This window comes from Gracilinanus agilis, chromosome 5, assembly GCF_016433145.1.
Source record: "Gracilinanus agilis isolate LMUSP501 chromosome 5, AgileGrace, whole genome shotgun sequence".
Taxonomy (NCBI): Eukaryota; Metazoa; Chordata; class Mammalia; order Didelphimorphia; family Didelphidae; genus Gracilinanus; species Gracilinanus agilis.
Genome location: NC_058134.1, coordinates 44,488,371 through 44,498,671, shown reverse-complemented (window position 1 = coordinate 44,498,671; position 10,301 = coordinate 44,488,371). Strand labels below are relative to the sequence as shown.

The following is a 10,301-nucleotide window of genomic DNA, read 5'->3' as shown; positions in this document are numbered from 1 at the left end:
ATATATATATATATATATATATATATATATATATATATGCTATAAGTGCTATAAGTATAGTAGTTGGCTTAAGAAATGATTATCAAATTGACTTTTTTACCCTCAAAATATCAACTTTTATGTTCTGGTCAGGGAAGGGGCTAAAAAGGAAGCATATGGGAAAAAAGCCATAGCAATGTTTTCAGCATACCATTAAAACCTTCAGTTGATCCTCTGTATTTATTCACACAGGGTCTTTTCTTTCTTTACAACTCTGAGATTTGCCTTTCTTTTTTATAGTCTTTTTGTTGTTGTTTTTGGTGAGGGGAGGGGTGGGGTATATTTGTGAGTGTAAGATATGCCCAGAATTAAAGTGAGGAGACCTGAGATTTAAGGTAGCAGCCCCTGCAAGTAATTTTTCTGTATGTTCACCCTGCTCAATCCCAGACTCAGCTTCTGCAGGGACCAACAAGTGTGCCAAGAGGGAGGGTATTGGGCTATTGTGAAGGAAACAAGAAGATATCATCCAGTTCGGTGTGTATCCGCCTCTTTGTTCCCTTACCCTCCACCCTAGGTTAAATTAATTTAGTTAATTAATTTATTTTTTAGAAGACCCTTAGCTTCCACCTTGGAGTCAATACTGTGTATTGGCTCCAAGGCAGAAGAGTGGTAAGGGCTAGGCAATGGGGGGGGGTCAAGTGACTTGCCCAGGGTCACACAGTTAGGAATTGTCTGAGGCTAGATTTGAACCTAGCACCTCCATCTTTAGACCTGGCTCTCAATCCACTGAGCCACCCAGTTGCCCCCTTAAGTTAATTTTAGGGGCTCAAATCTTCCTTCAGCCTTTCTTTAAAATTTCTGAGCAGTCCAGAGAGTGGCAGTCTACTTTTTCCCCCAAGTTATTTTCTTTGCTAAAATAGAACTAGTCTCAATTCTCTCCCTTTGAATATTGAGTCACTTACTTTCCAACTTGATGTACAGCAGGGAAGCTCTTGGCCCTCTGGAGTAGAGAAGTATAGTGGAAAGACCTTGGATCTTGGCTCTGCCACTCACTCCCTACTCCCTGTGGGACATGGGGAGTCACTGGAACTCTTTGGTTTCCTAATTGTAAAGTGAGGAGTTTAGACTGTATCTCTTATAGATGGAAATCCATTATCCTGATGAGCTTAGTGGCTAACATGCCTTCAGTGACCTGCAGATTTCTTATTTTCAAATCTAAGTTTCTAATGTCTGAGTGAGGGTGAATTTATGTGGGAGTAAATATGCTTATTTCCTCCCCTTTGCCTGTTTCACCCATAAATGGGGCCAGAGATAAAAGTCTTATTTTATCTGCTTAAAAGAACTTTAAAAAATTTTTTAAATGTTTCTTAAACATGTTTTTTGTTAACAGAAATTTATTTTCTCTTCCTTTTATGACTTTTCAACCCCTATTAGGAAAAAAGAAAAAGAAAACCTTTGTAACTAGTATATGTAGTCAAACAAAATAAATTCTACATTGACTCTTATGTGTGTATATATGTGTACATGCATGTACACCTATACACATCTGAATCCAATTTCATTCATATCTTTTTTTTTTTAAACCCTTGTACTTTGGTGTATTGTCTCATAGGTGGAAGGTTGGTAAGGGTGGGCAATGGGGGTCAAGTGACTTGCCCAGGGTCACACAGCTGGGAAGTGGCTGAGGCCGGGTTTGAACCTAGGACCTCCTGTCTCTAGGCCTGACTCTCACTCCACTGAGCTACCCAGCTGTCCCCAATTCATATCTTTTTTTAACTAAATTTTTTTGATTATCAAGTATTTTCACCCTCCTCCCCATCTTCCAAAGAAAAAGAACAAAATAACACTTATAAAGAATAAACAAAGTTGAGCAAAACAAATTCCCACATTCTCAATGTCAAAAAAAATGTGTCTTGTTTTATATATTAGTCCATTACACTCTGTTGGGAGGTAAGTCTGTCAGCAACATTCTTCATCCTCCTACTTCTGGAATCATGGTTGCTCATTTCACAAATTGTCCCCTCCATCCTCCTCTCTCTCACTTATTTTTAATTTCTCTGTCAACCTCCTGCTTCTCTGTTGCTAGTAAATATGCTGATTTTTCCCCCTATCCTTAAAAAGCCCTCAGCTGATCCCTCTATATCTTTCCTCCCTTTTGTGAATAAACTCTTTTAGAAGACCATCTACATTTCTACTTCCTTCTCATACTCTTATGAACTTGGCAGTTTGGTTTCTGGTCTCATCCTTCCACTGAAACTCTTGTCTCCAAAGTTACCAGTGGTTTCTGAAATGTTGAAACTGCTTTTCTGCAGCTGCTGACTCTGTTGATCACCTTTTTCTTGATAATTCTCTTTTCTCTAGGTTTTTGTGACACTATTGGTGAAACTATTGTCTCTTGGTTCTTCTCCTACCTAACAGACCATTCCTCTTTACTCATGTTCAGAGCTCTGTACTAGGCCACATTCTCTTCTCCCAACATATTATTTGGCTTGGGGATCTCATCTGCGTCTATCAATTCAAAAATCATCTTGGTGCTGACGATTCTCAAATCCCCATATCCATTCAATCAACATCCATTTAGTAAAGAACCGTTATGTGCCAGGCACTGGGCTAAGCCTTAACTACTCTGCCTGACCTCCAGGCTTTCCTCCAACTTTCCCATTGGACACCTCAGACTAATGTCCTGTAAACATCTTAAACTCAACATATGCACAATTGAATTAATTATCTTTTCTTTAACAGCTTCCCCTCTTCCTAACTTTCCTGTTACTTGAGATAGTTCCACCATTTTCATAGTCACCCAAGCTCACAGTGTGGGTGTTATCCTCAATTCCTTATTCCTTATCACTATCTGGTTCCAAGTCCTGCTACTTGTACCTTCTGACATCTCTAGTATAATCCCCCTTCTTCCCTTTGACAGTGGCACCACCAGGGGCAGGCTCTCATTCACATCCAGACTACTGCAAAAGCTGCTGATGGGTCAGCCTGCTTCATTCAAGTCTCTTCTCCCCTTCAGCTGTCAGAGTAATCATCCTATTATTCAGGGCTCTTAGATAAATTGCAGTGGCTCCCTAGTTCCTCCGGAATCAAATATAAAACCATCTTGTCTTTTAAAGCTCTTCATAACCTTCCACCTTCCTTTCTTTCCAGGCTGCTTATTTCCCTTTATTTCTCCTCTTCGATGCAATAGCTTTGACTTCCTTTCAGTTCCTGAGAACAAGACACATCTGTTCATTTTTACTAGTTATTCACTGGTGTCTAGAATACTTTCTGTTCTTACCTCTGCCTCCTGTCTTCCCTGTCTTCCTTCTAGCCTCAACTTAAATACTGCCTTCTACAAAAAGCCATTAGTACCATCACGCTGAGATTATCTCCAATTTATCCTGTATATATGTCTTGTTTGCTATTGTGTGTTGGTTTTCATGTGTCATTTAACTAATGTTTCACGGATTGGTCTTTCTGTTTCTTAAAATAAGATTAATGCTTTGTAGTATAGTTTGAGATTTGAGGCCCCTTTTTTTCCCTGATTCCTTTAATAGTCTTCTTTTGTTCCTCTAGATAAAATATATTATTATTTCTAGCTCAGTGTTAAGTAATTATTTATCATTTGGTTAGCATGGAATGCTGGATGGTGCATGGATAGTGTCAGGTCAGGAATTGGGGAGACTCGTCTTCCTGAATTCAAATTCTGACCTCAGACACTTACTTAACTGTGTGACCCTGAGCAGGTTAACCCCACTTGCCTCAGTTTCCTTATCTTTGAAATGAATTGTAGAATGAAATGGCAAACCACTCCAGTATCTTTTTCCAAGAAAACCCGAAACAGGAACATTAAGAGTTGGATTCAACTGAACACGACTGAACAACAACAAAAAAGCCAAAGCGTTGAATAAGTAAATTAATTAAGTAGTATTTTGTAATTTTTAAGCCTATCCATGAGCAATGAATATTTAGTTATTTAGATCTCTTTATTTGTATAAAGAATGTATTTATAGTGATATTTGTGCAATTCATTTGTGTGTTCAGATGGGCAGCATCTTGGAGATTGGAGGGCAGCACTGTGGATGGAGTGCTAGACTTAAAGTCAAGAAGATCCGAGCTTATATGTGGTCACTGTGTGACCTTGGGAAATTTACTTGACTTCTACAAACTTCCATCTCTCAGAGCTGTTGTGAGGATCCAAGGATTTGTAAAGTGCTTAGCACAGTGCTTGGGACACAGTGGGCACTGAATAAATGCTTGTTTCCTTTATTTCTTCCTTGTTATTAATATGGTTAATTATGTTTATGATTTTCCTAATATTGAACCAATCATGCATGCCTGATTAATGTATAGTCTTTGTGATATGTTGTTTTAGTCTCCAAAATCACACATTTTAAAAACCATTTAATTTCATTTGATATTTTTGGATTTATGTTCAAAAGATTATTTTATTAAAATTAGCTCTGTTGAGTTTTATATTTTTTTCCCTAAATTTTATATCATGCTTGGTACATAGTAGGTCCTTAATAAATGCTTTTTGATCAGTTGATTGGCAGACAAGATTACAAAGTTAGAGGCTACTGTAAACTCAACAACTTATAATAGAAATTCAGGTTAATAATTGAAAATTTTTTTTAAATATATTAGACTGTGTGGACAAGAGGGCTTTTGTGCTCGTTTGGGGGCTTTTGTTCTTTAGATGTATACATTGATTAATATCATCTATCCAGATGACTTAAATTTTTTTTTTCTGGAAATCTAATGGCTCATCCATTGGTATATTTTCTTTCAGTTTCATGTTAGCTGGCTCTGAAAAATCCTATTCTGATCTTAAAATTCTCCTTTTAGGTCACTAAGGAAACTAGTTTGAAAGATGAATGGATTGGCAATAATTTGGTTTTTTTAATGAATAGAAAATGAAAACTACACATTATTTTGTATTGAGCAAATCCCAAAGTTGATGAACAAGAGAGGGAACTGGAATTTCATAAATATTTTGAAATTCATCTTATATCTTACCTAATAATCAAGTATTTGTTTTTAAAACAGGCAGCTTAAAGTCAAGGTATGTTGTCTTCTAGAAGTTGTAATCATAATCTTTGAAGTTTTTTTGTATGCATTCTTTGCCAATCACCATCCACAACCAAGATCCACATCCATTCTCTCCCATATCCTTACAGTTCTTCCTTCTCATTTCCATGTTAGTGACCTTTGGCTCCTCTCAGCATGTTTCCTTACAGACATACTGAGCCAGACCCCTTGATCTGGTCATTTCCTGCAGATGGTTCTTCTGTTCAAAGAGAGCAACCTAGCAGGATTCTTGAGATTAAATATAGCCATCAACTGTTGATTCTTCAGGGATAATTTTTTTATGAAGTTCTGAATTTAGATGATAAGTAGGTGAAAAAGAAAGGATTTAAAGCTTCATTTTACTCATTGGACATTTTGTCGTATGTCTTTTCCATCAGCATTCCCAAGGTCCGAGTATTGGAGGATGAAGAGGGAACAAAGGACATTGAACTCTCTGATGACCCTTATGACTGTATCAGACTAAATGTAGAGAATGTGCCCTGCATCATTACTTTAAGCAAAGTAAGAGTTCTACTTTCATATAGATTTTGTAATTTGTTTTTACATCTTTTTTACTGTTGTGAGTTGCCTATTTGTAATTTTTTTTTATAATCAAAAACTATTCCACTTTCTCTTTTCTTCTGGAACTGAAACTATTTATATTGATTAAGCAGAGAAAGCTGAGAATGTAGAAATGCATTTGATAATAGACTCAGAATAGAATCCTATACCAATAATATAAGATAAGCCTTTTAAAATTTTTTTAGTAAAAACTTTTATCATTAGTGGAATATAGATGTCTTATACAATTTCGTACTTTCTATCAAATCAACACATTTTAAACTTGGTCCTTTAAGTCCTGTCAACTATTATATTATCTATTTAAATCAATAAAAGATTACCTTTTTGGCAGGTAGGATAGAATTTCATAGAATTGACCAGAGGTAGAAGTCTAGCCTGGAGAGATTGCAGCCTCTTCTCCTCTGTAGTAGGTCAAGGGAGGCCTATGAAAATGGACCATGTCTGTTACCATTCTCTAACAAAATGTTGCTTTGGTATTCTAGACCTTATAAACTTGCTGAAGGTGGGAACCTCGTCTTTTTTCCATCTGTATCTCTCCAGTTCGTCTAGCATACTGGAGTGACCATTCCTTCCTCATCGGTTTGTTCAATGTTCTTGCTATTTCAGATTGGCTATAGGCATGTGGTAGATGCCACTCTTCAGGAGGAGGCTTGTTCTTTGGCCAGCCTTCTTGTTTCTGTGACCAGCAAGGGGGTGCTAACATGTATGAGAAAGGTGGGAAAAGGCAGCTTAGACCCAGAAAGCATCTTTGAGATGATGGAGGTAAGGCACATGGATTTTTACAATAATATTTTCATGGCATTTTACCCGTAGTTTATGAAATTAATCCCTAACCTTTTCCCTTTCACCTCTGTATTCCACCTGTGAGAAGAGTTAGTCCCCTTTTGATATCCCTAGAAAGATCTCATAAAAGGTCTGGCATATGTTTGGTGGATGTTTGCTGATCTAGATAGGAATTTTGTGCTTTGTACCCAAAGACAAACTGCTGTTGTACTAGGGATCAGGTCACAGATTCAAATATTAGCTCTGTTGCAAGTGAGCTGGATGACCATGGCAAATTACCCTGGAGCCTCAATTTCCCTAGCTTTTAATATAAGGGACTTAGACCAGATGGTTTATAAGATTTTCTTAAGTTCTGTCATTTAATATGGCTAGCATATTTGATTTGATCTTGAAATCATCTTGCTATCCCTCCTTCCATATAAGTATATAAAGAAAAAGGCAAAATGCCTGAGAATGGCTATGTCCTTAGCTCCTCAAGAACACGAAAGAAACAAGTATTTCAGAAGTAAACATATGAGTGCCAGGAAATTTACAGTCTCAGGAATAATATAATACTTGATCTGTTTTCTTAACATAGCCATGAAAAATATAATCATATTTTCAGAGATCAAAATTTAATAAAAACAAGAAATATAAAACTATAACAATATTCTCTTCTCATAATACCCTTTTTCCTTGAGAAGTTTTCAGACATGTTACAGTTACTATCTTCGTTTTTTCTGTTTTCATTTAAATGTTAAAAGAAAATTTCATTTAGCAACATATTTGTGTATTAAATTTGTACATCAAACATTTGTATGTTGAACTTATATACTTGCATAGCAATGGGACATATACTTTACTACTTATCTTTAGAGTTTATATTTTTACCTTGTCCTTTAAATGTAAAAAGACCTTTTCTAGATTCTGGGGTCCTACATCTCACTTTTTAATGGGTTATATGATTTTTCACAAAAGGGAGTCATCACTATCTCTGGATGAAAATTCCTGAAAAGATGTTTTACCTAGATTTAGTAATATTCAAAGTCCTCTAATTCCTTCCTACATTGAGCTACACCCTGTTCCTAGCTTCTTAGGAAGAAATCAGTCCCTGTTTCATGTTCTTTTATCCAAAATTCCACTAAAAGTCTTCTAATAACTTCCTTCAGTCACAAGTCTAACTTCATATTACATTGAATTTTGTAAATAAAATGTATTTTTCCAATTCCTTTATTACTGTTATGTATAAAGAAGACCCCAAATCTACTTAGGCTCTTCAGTCCAAATAAGACATCCCCAAAGACCTCAGGAAGTCTCAGAGGAGGCCCAAAGCAACTGTTCCAGTCTTAATAGCAAAGTATGAATGCAATGCCAAGAGCTTAATAGGAAACTTCTCCCCTTTCGGCCTCTTGTGGATTTTACAGGAAGATACACAAGAGTTACACAGGATGAGAAGAAGTTGAGGTCTTCACCATTAGAGGAGAAAGAACCTACATTAATAAGATCTAAGATATGACTATATTGAAAGAAAAGTTTCCCAACAATTAGAACTGTATGGGCTGCCTTCAGTGGTAGCGGGCTTCTCCTTTGCTGGTGACTTAAGTATAGGCTTTGTAAAATGACTTATTGGTTATATTATAAGTAGTATTGTTTACATGATTTATATTACTTTAGATAGATTTTGAGATCACTTTTAACTGTGAGATTTTGTGATTATGGTTAGACTCTAGATCTCATTTTCTTCTTTCAAATGAGAAAATCTGAACTAGGTGGTCATAAGATCCCTACCAGCTCTTAATTTCTATAAATCCAAATTGCATTTGTCCTTTTCCAAATTACTCGAAAGGAGTTCCCCTAGCCTTTCTCATTCTTCATTTGTATTTATCTTTTATCCATGAATTCATTTCTACCATCCTTTTGGAAAAAAAAAAGAGGTTAAAATATTCCTCTTTTATGGGTATTATATCCCAAAAAAGTGCAGAATGTTTAATATTATGAATAGTATTTTTTAAATTTTAGTTTTTCTGTGTTGGGCCTTTTAAATATCTGTCCACAATCAATTATTTGATTAGTCATTATCCAGTTATGTGAATTATTCAGGGCAAGGGTTAAAAAGGGGTTTTATTGGGTGAATATTAAAAGGTTAGGTCGCCAGGGAATTGAATAATTATCAATTCTCAATTAAAGAATAATCTCGAGTCATAATGACTTTTATGGAAGTTTATTTACAAAATATAGGAGAGAGTGGAAGTAGAGAGATGAGAAGAGGGTAGAGTAAGAGATTTGTATTCAAGTCTCGGCTTTACTCCGGCAGGGCTCCAGAGGCCCAGCCGGAGCCTAAAAGTCAATTAGCAAGGGGTTTAGTCACTAGGGCTTCTCCCAATCAAGGGAGCCTCCCGGAGGCTAGTATCTCTTGGGGAAGATTAAAGGCATCAGCCTTTTTCACTCGCCACCCTGTGCACCTGTGGTTCTAAGAGAGAGATTTAAGAGTAGTCTCACCAAGGTCTCAGGGACTCAGGTCCACGCTCCTCCATGTCCAAGTAAGAGCCAGAAGTGCCACTGAGCTCACTCAACTCTCTTTTTAGAGGGGTCTCTTTTGCGTCACTTCCTGTGCCCTCCTATTAGTTTACGTGTCCTATCACAACAGACACTTTTCTTAGGATTGCCCAGAAGGCAGTCAGTAAATTCTGATTTGTCACTCACTCTAGCACATTTGGGTTACAGATCACCCAACTTGTGAGTTAAATGGAGATGTTTTCACCTCTGGTGATTAAATCTAAAGATGGGCAGGGTAGATTTAATCTCATTATTACACCAGCCTCTTGGCTTCTCTCATCTGGCTCTTTTACTGCCATTAGCACCTCCTCTAAAAGGAAAGGAAAAAGAATTAATGTAAATCCCCTTCCCTTTTGGGGGGGGAGGCATAAACAGCTCTTCTAAAAGGTTTTGTGAGTTTGAAGGAAGGGATTAGAAGCTATTGATTAAGCTTTTGGATTTCTTTTGCCTTTGTGCCCTTCTTATGCCCTATTAAAGAAAATGGAGATTTGACCATACCCCAAAGTATCAAACTCTTCTGTAATTCTCTAAAGAGTTTATTTGAACAGAATTTTTCTCATATCACTCAAGCACTACTTGTAAAACAGATAACTAAGAGTGAGCAATAGGAAATCTTTGCCACTGTTTTTACCCAAATTGGCTTTATGGTGTTGCCGCCTTCTTTGCAATAACAAGTTTAAATGCCTGCAGCAATTGGGAATATAAATGAATAGACAGTGGGATAAATGTAAATAGTTTTATGCCTAACATTCATATGTGCATGTTTCTTGTTTCCATAGACTGGGAAACGTGTGGGCAAGGTCTTACATGCTTCCTTGCAGACTATTTTACAGAAAGAAGAAAACCTGGGACCCAAGAGACAGAAAGTTGGATTTCTGGGATAAATTATACTTCAGTGTTGCTAGTTGTGACTTCAAAAACAAACCAAAAAAATCTACAAAAATTCATATGTATTTTTATTAGATGACTTGACCTTTGTAGTATTTGTATGTATAAAATTAAAGTATATTTTCTGAGCTGATTTGTATTGGTATCTTTTTTAGTCCTAAGTAAAAGACTTAAAATTTGGTCAAACATCTGAGACACAGTTTGAGAGCTATCTCTGGGTTTGCACCTCTTCTTCTCATGTCTACAAATGGCAGCAGTCATAATACAGCTGATTGCTGAAGGAACGATTCTTATACCTTTCTCTCTAGGGCCCTGTAGTCATGCTGTTAAGAAGTGCATCTGAAATAGCATCCAGGACATGCTCAGTGCAGTAGTTGTAAACACTACATGCCTACTATGTGCCAGGTGCCTAGCACAAAGTAGGTGCTTAAGAAATGTTTATTGACTGATAGACACACTGAGAACATTCATATTATAGAGTC

General features: G+C 36.7%; 1 protein-coding gene across 2 annotated transcripts in view; it reads left to right on the top strand.

The window, feature by feature from the left end:
• Nucleotides 1-9,952, top strand: part of EXOSC7 (exosome component 7) — a 51,624-nt gene extending 41,672 nt beyond the window's left edge. For both annotated transcript variants that reach the window (XM_044677528.1, XM_044677527.1), the window contains 3 exons: nt 5,430-5,553; nt 6,220-6,375; nt 9,711-9,952. In XM_044677528.1, coding sequence (XP_044533463.1) covers nt 5,430-5,553; nt 6,220-6,375; nt 9,711-9,815 — 385 coding nt within the window. In that variant the 3' untranslated portion in view covers nt 9,816-9,952. The remainder of the gene's footprint in view (nt 1-5,429; nt 5,554-6,219; nt 6,376-9,710) is intronic.
• Nucleotides 9,953-10,301: the final 349 nt, after the last annotated feature.